The sequence below is a fragment of the Lutra lutra genome, chromosome 2 (genome assembly GCF_902655055.1).
Source record: "Lutra lutra chromosome 2, mLutLut1.2, whole genome shotgun sequence".
Classification (NCBI taxonomy): domain Eukaryota; kingdom Metazoa; phylum Chordata; class Mammalia; order Carnivora; family Mustelidae; genus Lutra; species Lutra lutra.
Window position 1 is genome coordinate 107,142,966 of NC_062279.1, and position 22,719 is coordinate 107,165,684.

General features: G+C 38.9%; 1 protein-coding gene across 1 annotated transcript in view; it reads right to left on the reverse strand.

The window, feature by feature from the left end:
- DKK2 (dickkopf WNT signaling pathway inhibitor 2) overlaps positions 1–22,719 on the reverse strand; it is a 108,321-nt gene that overhangs the window by 3,355 nt on the left and 82,247 nt on the right. Inside the window, exons 2-3 of the mRNA XM_047718159.1 lie at positions 3,065–3,215; positions 1,711–1,866 (exon numbers count right to left, since the gene is read on the reverse strand). Coding sequence (XP_047574115.1) covers positions 1,711–1,866; positions 3,065–3,215 — 307 coding nt within the window. The remainder of the gene's footprint in view (positions 1–1,710; positions 1,867–3,064; positions 3,216–22,719) is intronic.

Sequence of the window (22,719 nt, forward strand, 5' to 3'; positions counted from 1 at the left end):
AGCAGACATAAGTAATGCCTACATGAATCGGCAAGTCTGTATTCCAGCAAAACATTGTTTTACGAAAACAGGCAATAGGACAGACTTGGTACGCAGGCCATAATGTGTCAATCCTGGCCTAAAGGATTATCTGTCATCCCCGAAGGAACCAGTCCCACTGTGGGAAATGGACACGACCCACTAGCCATTGTCATAAGAGTTCTTCCTAGTTGCCATCAGAAAATTACACATAAAACTATATAAAATTATTAGTAAATTTGAAACTGTACTGTGACATAGCCATCTATTGGAATAAGGAAGGATACTCGTGTAATGACAAATGCATGTGAATTTGGTGGAATAGAAATAGGAGACTGAGGGGTGCCTGAGTGGCTCAGTGGTTAAAGCCTCTGCCTTCGGCTCAGGTCATGATCCCAGGGTCCTGGGATCGAGCCCCGCATCGGGCTCTCTGCTCGGTGGGGAGCCTGCTTCCTCCTCTCTCTCTGCCTGCATCTCTGCCTACTTGTGATCTCTGTGTGTCAGATAAATAAATAAAATCTTTAAAAAAAAAAGAAAAGAAATAGGAGACTGGGTAAAGACATAGATCTTCAGGGAGCATAGACAAGGGATAATTGCAGAGGAGCTGTCAATCTTTTTAGCACTATCCATGTCAACATTACTATTCCAGATCTGACTAATAGGTCAGGTATTCTATAGGACACTAGCTCTGCAGAACATAAAAATGTGGGGAAATGTTTCTGTGGTCAAGAAATATGGGCACAGGGCACCTGGGTGGCTCAGTCGGTTAAGCCGCTGCCTTCGGCTTAGGTCATGATCCCAGGGTCCTGGGATCGAGTCCCACATTGGGCTCTCTGCTCAGCAGGAAGCCTGGTTCTGCCCCGTCCCCACCGCCCACCTGCCTCTCTGCCTGCTTGTGAACTCTGTCAAATAAATAAATAAAATCTTAAAAAAAAAAAAAAGAAAAAGAAAGAAATATGGGGACACACAGTGTTTAAAAACCTCATCCAGTTTTCCTCATTGCTGGGCTTCTCAGAGCCCTTAATATACCAATTATATAAAGTTCCCAAACTGGGAGATGCATTATTACAAAACTCTTGAACACAGCACACTTTTATTCACAGAATGTCTTAAAGGAGTGATGTTCTACAGAATACACTTGAAAGAGGCCTCCTTTAAAGATAGTGTATTTCATGCCTTCAGTGTTTTGCTATTAGTAGTAAAGTTCTATAATTACATGCTTTCAAATTTTACTGTTAGTGATTAGGCTTCCCAAATATTTTGATGCAAGTAAGGGGATTTTATGATCATATAATCCTACTAGAAACCAATTATTTTTGACAAGTTGGTCTATAAATAGTGTATTACGTGGTTGTTTAGCGAAATAAAATTTCTGTAAAGGTGAGAAAAAGATTCAAAAGCTTAGGGATGTAATCATATGACTGCAAACATTTAAAGGGAGGACTGTTTAGAAAATGGCATGATTGATCAGGGGTGCTGCAGTTCTCATAATATATATTCCTAACAATTTAACAGCTCTTAGAAACCTCCAGCATCCTAATAATAAATAAATAATAAATTCAGTTAAAATCTTGCCAACAAAGTAACTTCCTTGTTTTTTTTTTTCTAAAACCAATGCAATGAATTATCAATATTTTAATTCTACTTCCCTTCAAACAAGAAAAAGTAAGCATAGAGTTACAGATTTCCTACCTTTTATGTGTGACATCTTAGTGTGTGGTCTTCCTAGATTTTGCCATCCCAAGTCGTGGTTTGAGTAATGACCATGGTTTCGATCTCTATGTCGGGAGCCATCCAGAGCTGGGATGTGAGGGGTTAAGATGCTCTCAGTGACAGGGATGCAGATGCCTGGAGATAACGAATAAGTAGTTAGACTGATTCAATTCTATAAAGTCCGATGCTTATCCAGCCATTGTGCTGATGTGAGGTATGACGCTCTCTCTTATCTATTTATCTATCTATTTACCTACCATCTATCTATCCTCTATTCATTCAGCTATTCTCTTATTTACATAAATAATATTGAATCATATTACATAATATGAAATAGAATTAAATCACTGAACCTAAGTCAGGCTTCCTTAATTTAAATCTCATCTCTCTTAAGACCAAGTGACTGTGGGTGAAAATAGGAATAAAAACACTTCATTAAGTTGTGAATACGTGTGAAGTGTTTAAAATAATAACTTAGTATTAAATTAATATTAGCTATTTGTACTTTTAAAATGTCTGACCAGATATCCATCTTCAGGATCCAGTTTCCTTTGTTCATCAAAAATATAACCTTATTCTACATTATAAACATCTCTAATGGCATGAGGTCTTCTTCCCTTCACCTGTCCCAGGTACTTTCAATAGGACTCTGCCCAGAGGTCAGGAGCATGTATACAGCTAGAGGTCTGATTATCTTGGTTTATATGACTACGTTTATGTTTCTGATCACCTTGTGTAATTTTTTAATGGTTTTATCCTGTGTTGTCCTTGAGTCATTGATGAAATGATGATGTCATTTCACCACTATTGCTGAATTGTCTCCCTATAAATTCATTGAGATTGGGTGAAATCATGCTTATGGAAAGGCTGAGGAACAGACTCCTGCATCTCTGTTTGGAGGAACCACTCACTCCTTCACTATGAGTGTGGTGCAGGGTGGGGCCTTTAAAAGAAGACACCCTGAATATAAGAGTCAAGGTATGGACCTGGAAGGACTCACCACCATATTGCTAAATCACAGCAGGTTCTTTGCATTTCTTCCATGTATTCACTTATGTGTTTATAGATACTCATATAAAACACTTTAGCATGGCAAATCCTAGATTGCCATAGAATATAAAATGTAGAAATAGAGATCAGAGCCCAGGAAAACTAGAATTGGGGAGGTAATCCAAGTAACCATACACCTATCTAAACCATGATCCAATCCCTGCCAGTTTGGAAAGGCTCCTTGCATTTCAGGGGTCTGGTTAAGGAGAAAGTAGTTGAATTAGCTAGACATGCCTTCTACATAAAAAGAAAGAGGCCTATTGACACTGAACTAGATCTTTACCATTATTGCAGCGGGTCCCCGGACAACACATGCCATCTCTATGGCAGCGCTTCTTTTTCCTTCGACACACCATGCAGGCCGAGGATCCTTGGTGGGGACTGTGGCAATATCTCCCAATTTCACATTCCTTATCACTGCTACAAGGGTAGGCCTGTCAGAAAGTGCAACAACAACACCAAACACAAAGTAGATTAGATTCCGTCACACTTATGAAAAGTCAGTGTGGGAAATCATGGTGGGAAATACATCACAGTAGGTTTCTTGTCAAAGGAAATGTGCCATTGAAATCATGTCTGAGCATGGATCCTACATAGAGACATTTCCTTCATCGAGGACCCTATAAATATTGATTGTTGGTGGGGACAAAGATAGAGTTGATGCTATTCCAGTATTTTTGAAGACACAACATTGGAGCTGGGATTTATATTTTGTGTGAATCTATAGAGCTTTTAAGAGTAACTTTGGGGGCTCAGAAATAGTTGTAATTGTAATAATGACACTGATTTATGGTGTAAGTGAAACAGCTTCACTATTCCGTTTTTCTTTTACTAAACTGGATAAGGAGAAGTTTAAATAAAACAACAAAGGACTGTGCTAGAAGCTAAAACACATGTCCTGCCTCATTAGGGAACAATTACATTAAGAGTGACTCTCCACAAATTCTGTCCATGAGGATCATGGCAGAGAACCACTTCTAGAACAGTGTGAGGTAACAAGCTATTTGGCACAAAGAAATCAAAGAGCAGGGTCCTTATTCCAAATGCAGGAGGTGAGCAGCAGTGGGGTTCTGAGTGGTAAGGGAAATGCTCAACTCCAATGGCATTGTGTTCTCAGGAAATGAAAAGGAAGGCTCTTTATATTCAAAAAGAGCCCTATGGCCTACAGCGCCTTCAATTTATACAGAAAGGACCCAGTGTCTCCATTTCTCACCATGTGAGGCTACTTAAACAGTACCCTAGATGATCTCCCAAAATAAAAATATATGCTCCACTTATGTACTCCTTGCCTCTTGGAAGTGTTCAGGACACCCAAAATGTCCCTGTCTGCAGAGACGGAGTTGAGAAATTGAACTGCCATGCCACACATCAAACTTCCTCATGTTTTGAAGCATGTTGACAGGGAGACTTATTTATAAGTTGTTTTTCTTTTCTTTTTGTAGTTCTTTCCTGTTTTCAGAGTAATGGATTTTTTTTAATTGAAAAATAAAAAAAGTAAAAAGAAGCTATGTAGTTGTTTTTAAGCCTGCATAAATGGTTTGAATGCAAACCTATGGGCTAAAGTTCTTGCGACTCTCAAATAATTAGTGGGATTTGAGTGCTTTGCTTATGAAATGAGGTCTGGTGACCTAGGTCTGCATGCATGGTCTATTTCTTTTCCCTTTTTTTCTCCCTCTCTTACACTCTCTTCCTCCTGCCTCCCACCCTTCTGCTATGTGTGGCTACATTCAGTGTCCCCACGTGTTTTTGTTTCCATCAGATCCTCTTCATCTTAACAGAGGAAATAAATGTGAAGCTGATATGTAAGGTTGAAGACTACATATTCTACAGGAGAAAACACTTTCAGCTTGATTACAAGAGGAAAATCACAAATTTCAAGTTGCAAGTGCTTTTGAAGGATTATATGGTAGTCATGTTTGATGCCTACATTATAATTGTAGCCAAATAAAGTTATAAAATGAATTTTCATATTATTGTCCCATTCTGGATCTCCATCATTAGGCTTAATGGAGAATCTGAATGAGGTTAAATTCAGAATATTAGTCCATTTTTCAAGATTCCAAGACTGATGAAAACAAAACAAATGTCACTTCCCGCCTTGCCACACTCTTTCCCCCAAGCACTTTACTCCCTCCACAGCTAAACCCATTAATTTTAAGTGAAATACAATTCACATGTTTCTGATTCATTTACATTTATTTCATCAAATTGTTTTGCAAGAAACATTTGATGTCTTACAAGTTTTTTCCTTTTTGCTTCCTTAAAAATAGGTCATGCTCTTTCAATGGAAATACACATGTGTTACCTAAAACATCATGAGCAATTTGCAACACAAACAACAAATCTTCAAGAGATTCTGAATACAGAATAATACTTAATTCCATTCCTAAAAAAATAAAATAAAAACAATAGTCTATAAGGTAGCAAACAAGTTGTTTGCTAAAAATAGCAGTTCATTTTGCAGAAAATTGTAGAAGATACATCATTAACTTCCCATTCTCAGTTTGTGGGAAATGGAATTTCCCACAAATGCTTGAAATGGAAAATATTTGATGCGTGGCGCACCTGGGTGTCTCAGTTGGTTGAGCATCCGACTCTTGGTTTCGGCTCAGGTCATGATCTTAGGGTCAAGAGATCGAGCCCCACTATTTGTTCCACACTCAGCATGGAGTCTGCTTTAGATTATCTGCCCCTCCCTCTTCCTCTGCCCCTCCCCCCACTCTCTCTCTCTCTTTCTAAAATAAATAAAATAATTTTTGTAAAAGAAAATATTCGATGCAGATGATATTGCAAAAAAGTAATATGTATAGTAGTCCTCTGTTTGAATGGGATCACAGTAAAATTCTCACAAGTTTTTCAGAGGAAAGCTTAGTTGGTCTAAGAGATAAAATACGTTAGAGGAAATACAGTGTTATTATGCTATTTTTGTAGTTTTACTTAAAGCCAATTTAAATAGAAATGACACAGGCAGAAAAAATGCAGAATTTTATGTGATAAAAGATTATTGTTAATGTGATCTTGCACTTGAAATGCAATCCCAGGACATAATATTGAGAGCAATTCTTTGACTATTGAAATAAAATTTTAATAATCAAAATGCGAGTTTATATTATATGGCTTCTAGTATGCTTATGAAACTCCTTGCTCCAATAAACAGCCTTCAAATATGAATAAAGTAAATGATAAGACAAATTGATTGAAGCAGGTCTTTGGGAAAGCAAAGAAGACGGGAGCGTGCTTCACCTTCTGAAATCATTGTCTCCCAAACCAGATCTACTCAGCCATATAGCTTCCTTTGGCATAACCATTAGCAATAAAACACAGAACATGGGAAAATATGGATCTAAACCATTAATAGCAGTTCTCATATTTTCAGCCTAATACATTATTTTTTAATAAAGAGCTTTAAATAAGACATTTTCGTCTCAAGGATGAGTTCTCTGCAGCTTGCTAGTTTCTTCCATTTCCCCCTTAAAATGTCTGGAAATGCTATCACAGCAGGCAAGAGAGGAAGGGAGGTAGAATGGGAAGGAGGGAGAGAGAGAGAAAGAGAGAAGGGAGAGGGAAGCACATGGTTAAAGTAGTTATGGATGATTCTGAAGTAGTGATGACTGTGGCATTAATAGGCCACTGAAGGGAATTGTATACATTAATAAAAGTGCCATTCAGAAACTTTCCCATAGAAAAATCTTTATTTTCTGCTTACTTCAGCCTCAAAAGCCTGTTGCATTTCCCATCTGATGATGGTTTTATGGCATACAAAAAATGAATTTGAGTATCTTAGTTTAACTTTTCATTTAACAAAAGCAATAATATGCTTCCCTATTACTTATTTGTATAAATTAATAAGAAGACCAATTTTTTTACTTGCTATGGAAATTATTAATAGTGAATTTGCATGGTTCTTCATTGACTTGTCTAGATGAACAGTCTGAGGAAAGGTGACATTGGGCGGCATGAGCATCCAGGAATGCTTGCCTTGACGCAAAAATCATTCATGACTTAGCCTCAGTCACAATTAGGACATGGGTTCATTTGAGACACCTAATAATAGCAGATGATGGGCCATGAATTAAGAATATATGAGACTGTCCATGATCAGGCCAAAAAACAAAGAAGTTTTGCCCAACCCCTTTTCTAGGCTAAAAATAGAATGATTTCTGTAAATAGCAACACTAGTTAGACATGAACTAAAAAAAGAGTGAATGCATTGGACACAGCTTAAAAATGAAGTCCACCAAACATGAGCATTTCTTTTTCGTATAAAGGATATTTTTTTTCTATCCGTTCCTCTGTGCTAGTGCTGAATCATTATTTAAAATTCTAGCAATAAAATAAAGAGAGCACAAGTAACTTCTGAGGATAAGTACTATGTGCTCAGAAGCAGAGAACTTGGGGATTCAGGGTCCTGCCCTGGCTCTCTGGCCTCCCTACAAGGTATGGTGATGAAGAGAACGATCTCGTGACAGTCTGAACCACACATAGATAAGGGGTTTTCAGTGCTGAACTGTGCGCCAAATTCGGAGATGAGAAAAGTAAACTTGGCCACTTCTCTCTCTAGAAGCCTGCAAATACCAACAACACGTCCTGGTGCAGCTGTGGCATAGAGAGAGAGAGTACGGCGGGCAACACGGGAAACACCGTAAACAACATTTTTCCATTTCATTTCTCGACAACAGATTTGTGTCCCCTTAAACTCAATGTAATCAGAATTACAAGTAAAGGCCCATCACGCAATTAGTGATAATTAAATAATATTCTAAAGAATGAAATAAAATGAAAGGTAACTCCATCTTATTTGAACTAATTGAGCCCCCCCCCCTTTTTTTTTCGATTATTCTCAAAACTGCAGGGAGAAAAAGACCTGCTAATTTGAGATTAAGATTCAGGGTGAAATTTATTCTAATTTTTCAGGGCTGCCCATCCCTTTAAACATACAGATGTGACGATGACGGAATCAGACCCCTAAGAATAATGACACAGAAAAAAAGTGTTTTAGGGATCTCAGCAGCACCAGCTACTGAACAAAACTTTGGTCACAACTAAAACCTTAGCGTAACTCCTGAGTTTTCAAAATAATGACCTTGTTCCTGTTTAATGATGGGGAGAAAAAAAAAGAGAGAGAGAGAGACATCACATAGTGTTCATGTGGGCTGGCCACCCATCCGGATTCTTGCAAGACCGTCCTAGTTTTGTTGTTATTGTTTTAATCGGGACAATCCTTTGTCCCCGCAAGCACTGTTTGTAACAATCGGAAGTTTTCTGGAGCCAGAAAAACATCATCAGCTGGGTAGGCAGAAGAAAGCCTGCAGGGGGACGACCCAGCTGTGGCAATGAAAAACATTTGGGGCGAGTGGATAGAAGGAGGTAGCAGCAAAGGATTGGGGACCAGAATGTCTGGCGTCTCAAAGAGAAGATAGCAGAAGGTTGACAATTATTGGGAAATTGATGCCATCAGACTGGCTTCCCCTAGGTCCTTAAAGAAAAGATTAACTTCTCTTGCTCTGACATTCCACATGATAGTTCTCGGTTTCAATGTATACCAAGGTTTGCTATCCTTTAAGGTAGTGATTTCAAAGTCAAACCTTAAGACTGCAGCTTCCAGAGGTGCGGGGACATAGAACTCAATCTGGCTAATGTGTGGTTGTATACTACATGCCAAAGGCTGTGCCATGGGATCTTTCTCTTTGTCCACAATTACCTCTAGGGTGTATCTTTGAGGATTCCTGAACATAAGGCCAGGAGGATTGAGCTTCATTAAACTGGACGGAAGAAGTTCAGATATTTCATGATGTTCCAGATATGTGCCATGGGTTCATTAAGGTGGCTGTCTGGGTATTCATTCAATATCCAATAACTGTTTATTTATTGGATTTATTTATTGAACATTTATTTATTTATTGAATACCAGCTGCAATCCAGACACAACCAGTTCTATGATCTACAAACATCTTCCCTGCACCATCCCTAAAATAGTACATATCCTCTCACACATTTGACATGTAAAATTTTTCAGCATAATTTTAGTTTGTTTTATGAATATATTTATAAGGTGAAATTCACAGTAATTTGACATGATTAAAAAAAATAGCTTTTACCTACCTGATTAATGCATACTGATCCTAAAATAAGCCACAACACAACCATGGATATTTTTCTTAGAGAAAATTGGTTTTAGAAAACGTCTAGTTAACTCTTAAAATATACAAGTCATCACAACTATTTTTAGATACTCTGTATCCAGAATTTTCCAGCCAGGACCAAGCTTCACTTTTAAAGAATTAATGACAAGACAAGGAAAGATGTGTTTAGGATATCCTACTCAACCATTAAGAACATCTTTGTTAAAACCAAAACTGCAAATTTTACTTTAGTCTGTCATCTATAAAAGGTTTTATACTGCTGGTTAATGCAGTATATCAAGATTTGGAATGCATGACGATTTTGCCTTTCTTTCCACATAAAATGGCAAAAAACTTATTGTAAACACAGGCACATTCCCAGAACAACTTTAAAAAAAAAAAATCATGGGAGTTAAGGATATGGAAATTGATTTCCTGAAAACAATTCATGCTGTGCACACCATGGAAAACCTTTGAGTACCTTTTCCACATATTCATTTTAGGGCTGGGGTTGTTAGATATTTGGTTTTTGACATAGAAGTCCAGAGCTGAGAGAATTCTGCTAATGCTGCCTGGATCATAAGTTAGGAAAGATGGATCTCTGCCAGCGGTCCATTAACTTCCCCAGTGTATTCAGAGAGCCTCACTGAAATCCTAAGAAACAATAATTCTATGAAATCAAGGCAAGGTCCTCCCTAACTTGGGTTTCTCTGCCTTGTTCTCTGTATCTCATTAAGCTGCAAGGAGATTCCTTGCAATTCTCTACTTTGAACACAGAACACATTCTCAACTGTAACATGTACATTGTTGCTATTGATCATGGGGCAATGGGCAAAGCCAACCCTTTCCACACAGTCTCAGCATCTAGAGAAATCAACACCTTCTAGTTTGCCTGATTTTTTCCCCCCTGTTTTTGACCCATTTTCCCCTCCTTTGGAATAGACAGGACAAAAACACTTCTGTTCCATGTTCAAAAAGCAGTATCTTGGGAGTGTTTTTGCAGCAATTCTTAGAGCCCTTTATCCTCCACATATAATTATAAAGACTTTTGTAATTTGGCTATTGGTGGAGTATAATTGCTCTAACCAAAGCAGAGGAAGAAGCCACACAATTTCAAGTTTTTTTTTTTTTTTTTTTCCAAATCCAGGATTGAATGTCTACAATATAAAATTTTCAGTGTAGCATTACACATTTTCCTGACCTCATGACCTTCAGAAAGGTAACGTGGTAGGAAGAATTTTGGATTCATACTGCTGTTTGAATTATTCATTGTTGTAAGATACTTAACAGAGTCTCAGTTTCCTCCTTAATAAGACTGATATCATTCCTACCTTCAGCAGTGTTTCCCTACTTACCTAATCTTTAAAATCTCACGGGGTTTCTTTAAAAACTACTTACTCACAGACTCCTTCTCACAGAGACTCTAATTTTGTAGAACTGGATATGGTCCAGGAGTCTGTATTATTAATAAAATACTGTCCTGGTGATCATAGATAAGGTAAGATAGGGAAATACTGCTCTATAGAATTGTTGCAAAGATTAAGGATGCCTCTTGTATATATCTCATACAGAAAATGTCTGGTCCATATGAGATATGGACTCAATATTATCTTTCAGATAGATGCAGTCTAAGTGGGAAATTGGTTCCCTGACACATGAATCTAAGAGATTCACTGACAACTATTTCCTGACAGCTTCATCTTTACTCCTACTACGTAGCCACTGTGCTTAGGGATAGGCTTGAGAATTTCTGAAACTATATGGAAAAATAAAGTAACACATAACAAACACAGCAGTGCACTTTGGGAGAAACAAAGTGTAGCCTCAGAGCTGTCAACACACACATTTTGGCTGGATTGTTTTGTATCCTCATGTGGTATACACCTGTGTCTTGTTGGCAATACACAGCTTTGCAGTTTTCTTTGCATCTTGTATCCTGTGGATCTTTACAAAACAAGTACTTTTCCTCCCCATATCAAGTATGATAAATAGATGATGTGTGTTTTTATTTCCTATTTCTTGTAGAGCATCAAAGACCCTTTCCCATGAAAAGTCATATTCAAAATTCAAATACTGATGCCCAGGTAGTTATGAAAACGTAACATACTTTCAAATTGTTGTTTATGAAAGACCTTCCTTACAATTACAGAATAGGTCTGTGTTAGTAACTATTTCTGAGCCCAAGTGTAAACACTTGGGAATTTTAGATGTTACATGAGTTTGAGCCATTTTTCACTTGTAATATCATGGTTTATAAAAGAGAATAAAAATCCAGTGAAGATATAGGTTAATGAGTGTGTGAGTGTGTGTGTATATATACACACACATACATGTTTGTGTGTGTGTGTACAAAAGTTATCCAATGTATTACTTCAGAAAACCCAAGAAATGTATAGCAGAATTTACCCATGGGAAGGTAGGACAGAGAACTGAGAAAAGAGGAAAATTTTAGTTTCCATGTGAAGTCCTTTAAACATTTTCTAATTTGCACTAGATGCCTATATTATCTATGAAAATTAATATAATTTTTAAAAGAACTAATCTCATGAGATTCAGGATAAAGTTTCTTATTCCTTGCTAATTTATGTTTCATAGTTTTTGTAGTAGGAAGGTTTGGAAGAACTTGGGTTTCCTAGAGGCAAAATTTCTTGCAAGAGTATCAAGAATCCAGACTGAAGTTTCCTATTAAAAATTTTCGTTTTGTTTTATTGACATCACCTTATTAGCAGAATCAGACTATTAATATGTTTAAATTATACATAAACAATCCATTGTTCCAACAATTACTTAATTGAAGTATATTCAATTACTTAATTGAAGTAAAGTTATTCATTTAGTATAGAACATCAAACTATATACTTCTCCAATCTCATTTAATTCTCTTCCATCTCCACTAGGAATTAGGTTAGACTAATAATCAAATGGCCACTTGCTGCATTGTATTCTGATTTTGAGGAAACCGTTGATAGAAGCTAATAAAATTGAAAAGCTCATTCTTTTATGGTTGGGAAGATGGAAAAGTCACAACAAAATATAATTCTCAACATCCATTTGTGGTGAAAATACTCAGTTCTTAATTAAGAACTATTTATGTTCTGTATAAATATTGCTTGAAAATATAAAATGTTACCATTCAAATTTAGAGTCATGAACAAGAAGGCAGGCAGCATTATTTCCCTCAAGGTGTGCTGGGAAGAGAAGCAAGGACTTGAGAAGAAGCATGGCCCAACGTGATTCTCCAGAGGGTTGGAGCAAGAGCTTTACTAAATCATGACAGACACAAAGATCGACTTGACTAAAAATATTTTGATTAAAAAAGTGGGATCCAGGGGCGCCCAGGTGGCTCAGTCTGTTAAGCATCTGCCTTTAGCTCAGATCATGATTCCAGAGTCCTGGGATTGCCCTGCATCAGACTCCTAGCTCAGCTGGGAGTTTGCTTCTCCCTCTTCCTCTCTCTCTGCCCCTCTCCCCAATCCATGCACTTGCACATGCTCTCTCTCACTCACAAATAAATGAATAAAATCTTAAAAAAAATTATTGAAAAAGAAAGGGGAAAAAAGTAGAATGCAGAGGTGGTTCACAAATTTAACAAGAATCCTGCCTAAATAACTCATCTATTTCTGCCTCTGCCATTTGGAAGAAAATAAATAGTCAATGTGTGAAGTCTCTTGGACTGGAATCATTAGGACATGACACACTAGTGACATATGGAGGGACTAAATACAAGTTACATATGCAGCCGGGGGAAGGACTTTAACTCCTGAGCTTTGGATAAGCCAACTTATCTGTTACTAAGAGAAAGGAATGGAAGTCATTTAATCCATTATTTTCCCATCCCAATTCTTTCCCATTTCCCAGCTTGAGTCCTTCTCTAGTTATCTAGAGCTAATATTTATATAGCCTATAAAACAGGTTAAGAATCTGTGCCCCGTGCCCAGGTTTCATTTTTAGTTTTATGGAGTGTTCAGTTGATGGGACAGGCCTCACATAGAAATTCATAAGAGGAGCACACTAAATAGAATCATATCATCATTTCTGAGCTCCAAAGTTCAGGGCAAACTGTTGGAGAGAGTTGGAACCAGTCTCAGGGTCTCTAACATAACAGAAGGGTTAAAGCATCTGGGTAGAATAGTTGCCTGACTTCCTGATGGATGAAATTACAATAGCTAAGGCTACTCATTTATTTCAGACATTTGCAAGATGATTGGGTTCAAAAGCCCCAGCTTGGAGAGTACTTTTATTTTTAGGGTCTGATAATAGCAATTAGGTGACCACATGTTGTTTATTAAAATAAAATGCTTTTCCAAAAAAACAATCGATATCTCAATACACACGTGGTCTTACTTACCAGCCTTCTACCCCCATGAACTAATTTAAATTCTTATTGTGTGGAAGAAGGAAGAGAAGGTCAGCACAAAAGGACAAAGGAACTTATTCAAGCAAACAGCGTGGCATAAAGACATCACTCATTGGTGTATAATCTACTTCTATCGAAAAATTCTATTTAAATGCTTTGTTACAGGATTGGAAAGGGAGGAAATTATAAGCCAGATGACAGATTCTTTGGTTTGTGTGACCCTATTGTTCAAATCTCAGCCTCAGAAATGTGGTACATCTTGTGATGACATATTCAATGTGTTAGTAATCCCAAAGAAAACATATTGAAGACGTTGGTCCCCCACGCCACCCACATCCCATACATCTGCTTTGCTGTGGTGACCAGCACATTCTCCACAGTGCAAGGGAGGTCAGATGATTTGTAACTAGATGGAAAAAAATGAAATCCTGTCTCCAGTTTTAAGTCACGTCCCCTTCATCCCTCTGTCCTTCTAGCCTGTGCAACGAGTATGCCCCTCTGTATTTCTGCTGCTTCCTTTGTTGGCCCTTGTTCATTACTATGAATCCCCAGATGTACTGGCATTGGACGCTTTTTAACACCTCTGTGTCTGACTCACATTCCATACTCTGTGGAAAATATGGGGCTTTAAAATGTGAGACAGGGGAGGGAGGGTGGGAAAGAGAAGTGGAGCACAACTAGGAAAGGGAGGACCACCCCCGCAACACACCTGGCCCCAAGGACCGGGGGTAGAGCTGTACCACCTCAGCACAATCCCAGTGCTATTGGCTTGTCAGAAGTCTAGGTGAACAAATGGAATAGAAATCATTAGCCCAATGGCTAATAGAGTTTTTAGACAATTTTGCTAGGATTGATCTGTAATCCTATACTTTTCTTAAATTTTGTTTTCCCTCCCATACAATGCTAAAAAGTTTCCAGAACTATGTTTAGAATACTATCTGAAATCTGTCCTGTTTGTTTGTTTGAACTGAAGGAGGCAGCTGTGTCACAATAAAGATGAACAGAAAACATTTTTGTTCTTACCATGACATATGATCCCCATCTCCCTTCCCAGCACTTGCATTACACATGCCAGCTATATGGGGCTACTTGCACATCCGTTAGCCATACTCCCTGAGGACTAGGCATTTGCACACATTTCTTTTTTTTCTGCCAAGAATACCTTTCCTCCATTTACTTCACATCCAAATAAATCCAACTCACTCTTCAGAGACTATATCAAGTAACTTTACTTTGGGAAAACCTGGGCTGGCTCCTCATGTCCAGCTGATTTGGATGTTTCATTTTATCTGCTCCCTGTTAACACCTCATGCTTATCTATACCATGATATAGACTATGCTCTGTTCTTCCTCTGCCTTCTTCATATTCTTTGGTTACAGAAATCATCTTTCACCTCTGTATCCTCAGTGGTCACATTGTGCCTGGAATAACAGCAGTCTGCACTTTGCCTAGTAATGAATTAATGAATGAGGTTTTGTTGTAAAACTGTTTGGAAATTTGTACCACAAATTGACAAAAATGCTCACATAAGTACCCATCAAAAGATGGTAAAAAAAAAAAAAAACAAAAACTATAAAAACTTGGAAATTACATGGTGACTTTTTTATATATATTTTGAGATGGATTTTTAAAAATCAGCTACATTCTACATAAACCATTTCTCATCTAGCACTGTATCCCTAAGGACATCATATGTGTTTCAGAAGAAAGGAGGTTGGTTGATAAGTAATTTTCCAGCCAGTGACTTGGCTTTATATTTTATGTGAAGCCTCAGATTTACATTTTCAAGTACGATCAGACATCTTCTTTATATTACATTCCTGTAGATATTTTTTACATGTAAATTATCTAAAATGAAAAGTAGGCTCTTTCATTTCTAAGTGGTATCAATGGTCTCTGCCAGAACCATCATGCTAACCTACTGGTCCTTCACAGCACTCACTCTGGATCTCACCTCTTTCCTAATTGTCCTCAAGCAATTGTTTAAGCCTATTGGTGGTGTGGAAACTATGACTCAGCACTTCTGAGGATCAAATAAAGCTGGTGACAATCCATCCTAGATGTTTCTTCCTAAGTTTTCTTGGCCTTTCACTCTTACTATTTTTCTCATTGTTGGATCATATTTGATAGTTTGCGTCGTTAACCCCACCTTTATGACATATTATTGCAAAGAAGCAAGAAGATGAGAGAGTAGCTCATGACAGCTTCCTTTCAACATGTTGGAGGTACACAGGTGGAATGCTAAGTGGATTCCGTCTCTTGATACACCTTAGTCACAGCAATATAGCAACCAGTACATAACAACGAAAGCAATTTTTCCAAGTGTGTGCCTCATGGAATGCCCCACCAAGGTATTTATTGGATTTCTGACTTGTTTATGATCTTAAACAAATTGAGGAAACAAGGTTCTCACCAGCCATGTTACATTAGTTAAGTCTCATGAGCATGTCAATTTTTACCAGAAGTCATGGACAATGCTTCTAGACTTTAACCAAATTCATTTCAAATCATGTCTATAGTTCTTATACAAACCCATCAGCTCCCTTCATTGTGTCCCACACATTAGAATTTTAGAGACACCTGTACACTTTTCACACCCACTCCCAAGTTTAAAAACTTAAAGAAATTTATGAAGGCCTTTATTCAGCCTAAGCTAGGTGCGTATTTGGTATTCATAAGACCATGAGATGGGCCTATTGCCTGGACAAAGAGGTAAGAAATAAAAACTCTACTTTCTAGGTTAAATTTTCTAGATTAGATGTTTGCTACATGTTTTGAGTCTAGGCAGGGATATCACTGTGTATTTTAAAAAGCTGAGTCTCTATATGACTCCTGTACAGTTTAGCTTCCCAGTCTAGAGACTAGAGTGATTGGATCCCCTTATTCCATAGAAAGAGGAAAGACATAGCCACACCTGGGCACAGCAGGTATCAGACAGGATGGATTATGGGCTGACTATAACATTTCCTGGGTTTAAATGAGATCACCAGAACTTCATTCACACAAGCAAGTCAAGTTGTTTCCACATTAACATTGGATGAAGTGATTTTTATTACAAAACCCAGTGCACTAGCCAGGCCCTTTCTGAGGGCAGATCAAAAGCATAAGGATCTGGTCATGTGCTGCTTTTCATCTCCTCTCCTTGAGCACAGCACTGCCTAATACACGCTGATCAAATTCTGCCTGGGATTTTAAACAGGATGGTCTGGAAAAGTCAAGAATAAGCTCTTGAAGACTGCTCATCCCATAGTAACGAGGGTTGGAGCTATGGTTTTGTAAATGGTACATTGAAAACTGTTTACAACTTGCAAATGATGATTCCAAGAAACATTAGGATGCCTTCCTTACAGAGACACATTAATAACTAACAGCAAATTTGCTAAAAAGTCCAGTTCTGCTTTCTGGAAACCTTCCAAAAAGAAATCACAGCTCTTTGAAACGCAGTTTCATAGAATGAATCAGTTAAAACAGTAATCAGCCAGTTACTGATTATAGAATAATAATTAATATCAATATTTAACAATAATCATTCATAGAGCTATTTGTCTTCAAAGTAGCAAACTCCTTAAGTATTAACAAACTAGTTCTCTCTGTCACAACTGCCAACATGTGTTTGGAGAAATCTAGGGAGAATTTTATTTTACATCCATGTGTTCTGTTCTGGTATTATCTGCAGGGCGATCTTTCCACTGTTAGATAAACATGTTTGGATGTACAGAGATGGGGTAATAATGCACATCTATGTCCTGCTGTGTGCCTAGTTCGCTACGGAGTCCTCAACCAATACCCGATCAAAGGCAAAAATGTGTTTCCAGTGATAGAGCTGTATGGTTTTCATTGAGGACAGACTTTGCCGAAAATAAAACAAAAATTGTCTGGGAATTTGGGTTCATAACCTGGGTGTGGTGAGGATGAGCTTTTCGCATTTCTCACTAAAGTTCAGTAACTCTCCACATAACCTCAGCCCAGCCGTGGAGCCTTAAATCCACCATCTGACCAGCCAAAAACACTCCTCCTGCTAACAGATGCCACAGTGGCTAGAGCTACTCTACAAATTGCACATATTTTCGTGAGACCCTAAAAATAACAGGCTCCTGGAAACTACAAATATTTTGCAGATGTGCTTTCCACCCAAATGATTTCACAATTTGCCTAGGTACTTGATCAGTATGTCCCTTTATAAATGAATGAAGACCATTCTTCATTACAAATCACAAATTTTGATGGTAATCACTTCTTGATAAGTTCCAAAATTGTAAGCACTTGAGAATTCTATTAACTGGATATTTCATGATTATAAGGAAGTGTTGTTAATTTTTAGTTCTAATAATAGTATTGCACTTATTTTTAAAAATTTCTTTTCTCTTGGGGCGCCTGAGGGGCTCAGTTGGTTAAGTGGCTGACTCTTGATTTTGGCTCAGGTAACGATCTCAGGGTCATTAGATCAAGCCCTGTGTTGGGCTCCACACTCAGCAGGGAGTCTGCTTGGGATTCTATCTCTCCTTGTCCTTCTACCCCTCCCCCTCCACCCCTGCTTTCTCTCTCTCTAAAGTAAATTAAAAAAAAAATTTTTTTAATTCTTTTAAAGAAACAACTGAAATATTTGTGGATAAATAATATAGTATATAGGATTTATTTTTAAATGCCTTGCAGAAAGTGGAGATGAGTTGGACCAGTGAGGATGAAGTGAGATTATGCATGAGTTTAAAACAACTGGACTACAGGATGAGCACATGGGGAGAGTCATTCATACTATTCTCTCTACTTTTGTCGACATTTGAAATTTCTAGTAGGGAAAAAAACTAAGAATTCCTGTAAACTAGGCAGAACTCTAAATCTAATCTTCACGGAGCAGCCAACTCCAGGCACCATCTGAAATCCCTCGGTTCCACACAGAGAGCACAGACAGCATCCTGACAACATGGAGTCAAAATTCTCTCCTCCCGCTTCCAACTTTACCTTGGAGAGGCTGAAAAGGCAACCTCTGATAAGGCTGCATCAGGCTACCAAGACCCCTGATAGCGTGAATAAACTTCTGAGCTTCCCTGAACTGGACTATTCACAATTTACTAAGTGGAGGTGGCTCTGCATTCATTGTATTCATGAATGAATGCTCCCGCTCTGACGTTCCAGTCTCCAGAGTGAAAATTAACCCGGGAGCTCACAGGAAATCATCCATTCCAGGCCATGGCCATCCATTGAGTATTTACTACCGCGCTGCTAATGTAGGCACCTTAGGGGGTTAAAGATACATAAGATGGGGGCACCTGGGTGGCTCAGCGGGTCAAAGCCTCTGCCTTCGGCTCAGGTCATGATCCCAGGGTCCTGGGATGGAGCCCCACATCGGGCTCTCTGCTCGGCAGGGAGCCTGCTTCCTCTTCTCTCTCTGCCTGCCTCTCTGCCTACTTGTGATCTCTATCTGTCAAATAAATAAAATCTTAAAAAAAAAAAATACATAAGATGTGGTTCCTGCCCGTAAGAGAATCACAGAGGGCAGACACAAGCCATTGCTCATGTGGCTGGTCACACCCAGGTGGTAATAATACATTCTCAGTCCATCTTTTCAGGGAGCACACAGGAACCTCATTATCTTAGAAAAAAATGACAAAAGGAAAGACTCAGTATCAGACTGAGGGGACATTTTCTAAGTACCTGGAGTGTCTTAATTGTTTGGTTTTGATTTTGGAAGAACTAGAATCCTATGTATGACCTGGAGCTGTAGAATTGTATCTCGTGATACCAGCTACATGAGTTTCAGCTGGTATTCCCCTCCACCCACCCCAAATTCATCACATGACAGCTGCTTTGAGAAGTACTATAAAGATAAAATGTTTTCTTTAAAATGCCACATTATTTGGCAACCCTTGCTAAATGTCTAATTGAAATGACAGGGCTCTCTGTTTTTCAGGAAAAATAAAAGTAGCTAAGAATAGTTACTCTCTGAATAGCCTTCCCACAAACTCACATCTGTATAGCACCTTCTGGTTGGCACAGAGCCTTCAGGCACATTTTCTCATCTGACAAGGAAGGTGAGTTGGGTAGGCAGTTCTTAGAAAAAAAATTACTGATGTGAAATTCACATATAATAAAGTTAACCATTTTTAGATGAATAATTCAGTGCCCTTTAGTACATTCACAGTGTTGGGCAACCACTACCTCCATCTAGTTCCAAAACATTTCCATCACTTCAAAATACACCCTTTCCACCCCAAGCCCAATAAGCAGTTTGGTTTGGCATCACTAACTTCTGCTTTACAAGGGAGGGGGGTTACTCAGATGCTGTTAAGTGACCTCCAGAGAGTAAATGCCTGATCCAGATACAGAACCCTGATATTCTAACGCTGTGCTCCTTACCAGACAAGTGGTTCTCAAACTTCAGCCTACATCAGAATCGCCTGGAGGACACGTTAGACCACGGATTGTAGCACTCCAACCCCAGAGTTTCTGATTCACTGAAGTCCAGGGTGAGGGCTGAGTTTTCGTTTCTACTAAGTTCCCAAGTGATGCTGATATTGCCGGTCCAGAGCCCACACTTTCAGAACGCTGTGCTACGCTGAGTTGCCTAGTGTCCTACTTTCTAATTTTAGATTTTGCTAATTTCAAACAGGGATGTTATATGTTTAAACAAAATAGGCTAATAAGAGGTATCTGCTTTCTCTGCTTCACAGGCTGGATGAACATCAAAATTAAAACCTGTACTTGAAATCACTCTGTCAGCTTAAAAATGACCACATAGATTAGAATCTTATTGCTTGCAGAAAATCAGTCCTTGTTCTTAATTAGCAAAGCATATTATCTCTTCCAGCATGCCTGAGAAACTAGGAAAACTGTGTGAAGTTTGTACTTCCAAAATGCCAGGAGGAGAGGTATCTTCCATCACGGGTCAGACACAGCATGCCCGGTATAGAGTAGCCGTTCATTGTTGAATTAATTAGTTTCAAAGGTGTGAATCAGTATCAAAAGTAAGAGGGCTTCCTTTAGGACTACTTGAGGCGCTTCTAAATACAGGGCTGTATAGCGCCCGATGTTCTTGACACGTGGACAGAGCTTTATGCATAGGTTAATTCCTATACAAGTCAAGTTTCATGCCAATATCATAGTCTAACTGCACTGAAAGGTCTTATAGGCCCCGATTTGAGCACCCCTCCTCTCCTGGGTCTCTGCATCACAAGTTGATGCCATTGTTTTAGTTTCAACCCCAAACCACTTTCTTTGCCCCCCCCTCCCCCATATGTGTACATGTGTACAGATGACAACTTGTAATACAGCCAACTTGTATTCCAACATCTGCCTACCAGATCTGTGCACACTCTCCTGGTCACTTAGCTTGAGGTTGGGCGAGGGGGAGCATTGCAGGAGAGTAAACGGTAGAGCTGACAAGGTCTTGTTTCTAAAGTGCTGGGATCCTTTAATCTTCTTTCTTCCTTTGATGTCTGAGATTTCTTTATGCAGTGACACTGGGACTAAATGAAACACCAGGAAACCATTTACTAGTAAAGGGTGTGTGTTACAAACACCTGCAGAGCCCATGGTACCAGGTGACTTGAATTACCCACACGTTTCTAGATCTCTGCTCTGTGGGTGGGTGGCTACTTTGACTCTTTTTAACTTTGGGCAAAAAGATGACAGCTCTGGTCACACTGCTATGACTTCTATTCATTTTCTGTCCGTACATCAAATAACCGTACAAACAACTGGGGGAGAGAGGGAGAAGTCCGCCTTTATAGCTCCGATGAATAATAAGCAGTTGTACATGTAGAATCTTTGTACAAACAGTGTTTTGGCTCAAACAAAAGAGATAACATATTGTGGTCCAAGTAGCTGAGGGCCAGGAGAATAAAATCTGGGTTCAAGTCCTCACCGTCATTGGTTAGCACACAGACTTTGCACATATCACTGTGCGTCCCTGGTTTGCCATCTGCAGGATGAAGGAAATCACCTTAAAAAAAAGTTTGTTTTTTGTTTTTAATAAGCTAGCTGTTGCAACTAACAAAAAACTTACCTATTTCCCAGGGTGATTTGTCTTTAATCTCCTTTTTTTTCTTTTTTGTATTACAGAAATAATATGAGATCTCCTTTTATGGTTTGTTTGCACCTAGTAAAACTAGATATCGAAATAGAGCATTTGATGAATGCATAACAGCATCATTGTTAACACAGCCTGGCATTACAAAAAACTTCTAATCATAGATGGTATTTACTGAGAATTTACTACACAGTGCTCTCTGTGCTAAGTGCTTTATAAACAACAACATCCACATGAGGATCCTGCAAAGCGTAAACCATAGCTTGAATTGCAAAAACTTTGACAATTCGATTCCAAATTGGAATGTCAAAGAAGTCCCAGTTGATACATATGTTTTGTGAAAATCCATATAGGAAGGGATGACTGTCCAGATTTTCAAACAATGCTGCAAATGCTGCTCCACTTCTTCACAGCAGTCTTCCCCATCTCAGTATGTGGCAAGTCTACAGCACAGTGGTCAGGCTGAAAACCTTGGAGCCAGCTTGAATTCCTGTCTCTTACTCCTAACTTCAAATGCATCAGCAAGTCCAGGCAGCTCTATCTTCAAAGAGTTTGTAGAACGCAACCCCCTTCTCGCCATCTGCACTGCTGCACTCTGCTCTGAGCCTCCCCTCCTAGTCCTCCAAGCCAGAATTCCTTTACCCACCTCATTTCCAACACAGCAGCCCTAGTGGATTTGTTGGAATGGGAGCTACATCCTGTCAAGTGCTGGGAAACACTGTCTGTGGGCTTGGCATCTCATTGGGCACAACAGCCCAAGCTCATTCTGTTTGACTTGAGCTTGCCCTGCGCTTCTTTCTTGCTTCTCACCCCTTCCTTGGCTCACCCTGCTGCAGGTACACTGGTCTCCTTGCCATTATTCCCACACACCAGGCATCCTCCAACTTGGGGCCCAGAACTAGCTCTTTTCTTTGCCTGGAAGGCTTCTCCCCAGAAGCCGCATGTCAGACACCTTCCTCTCCTTCAATCTTTGCTCAAACATCACCTTATTATTGAAGCCTTCCTGACACCCCACTCTACTGGTCTCTTGCCTCCTTTACCACTTTATTTTCCCCTATGTATAGCACTTCCTACCTGCTGGCATGCTATATAGCCTTAATGTTTACTTGTTTATCATTTCTCCCCTCACTGAAATAGAAGCAAGATAAAGGCAGGGATATTTTTTATTTGTTTTGTTTATGACTGCATCTCCAAGATCTAGGATTATGTCTGGCATAGGATAGATGCTTAATAAATGAAGGAATGGATATATTTTCTAAACATAGTTTTATACATCTAGCATTAAAGAGGTCCTTTTCTCCTTCTCACTGTCTCTTTTAGGCCCCATAGACTCTCCCTCTCCCAGTTGCTTTTCCTTTCGCCTATAAAACTTTGACCCACCACCAGAATAAATTGTGTTCCTGAGTTTGACTAGTGAGATTGTTAAAAAGAG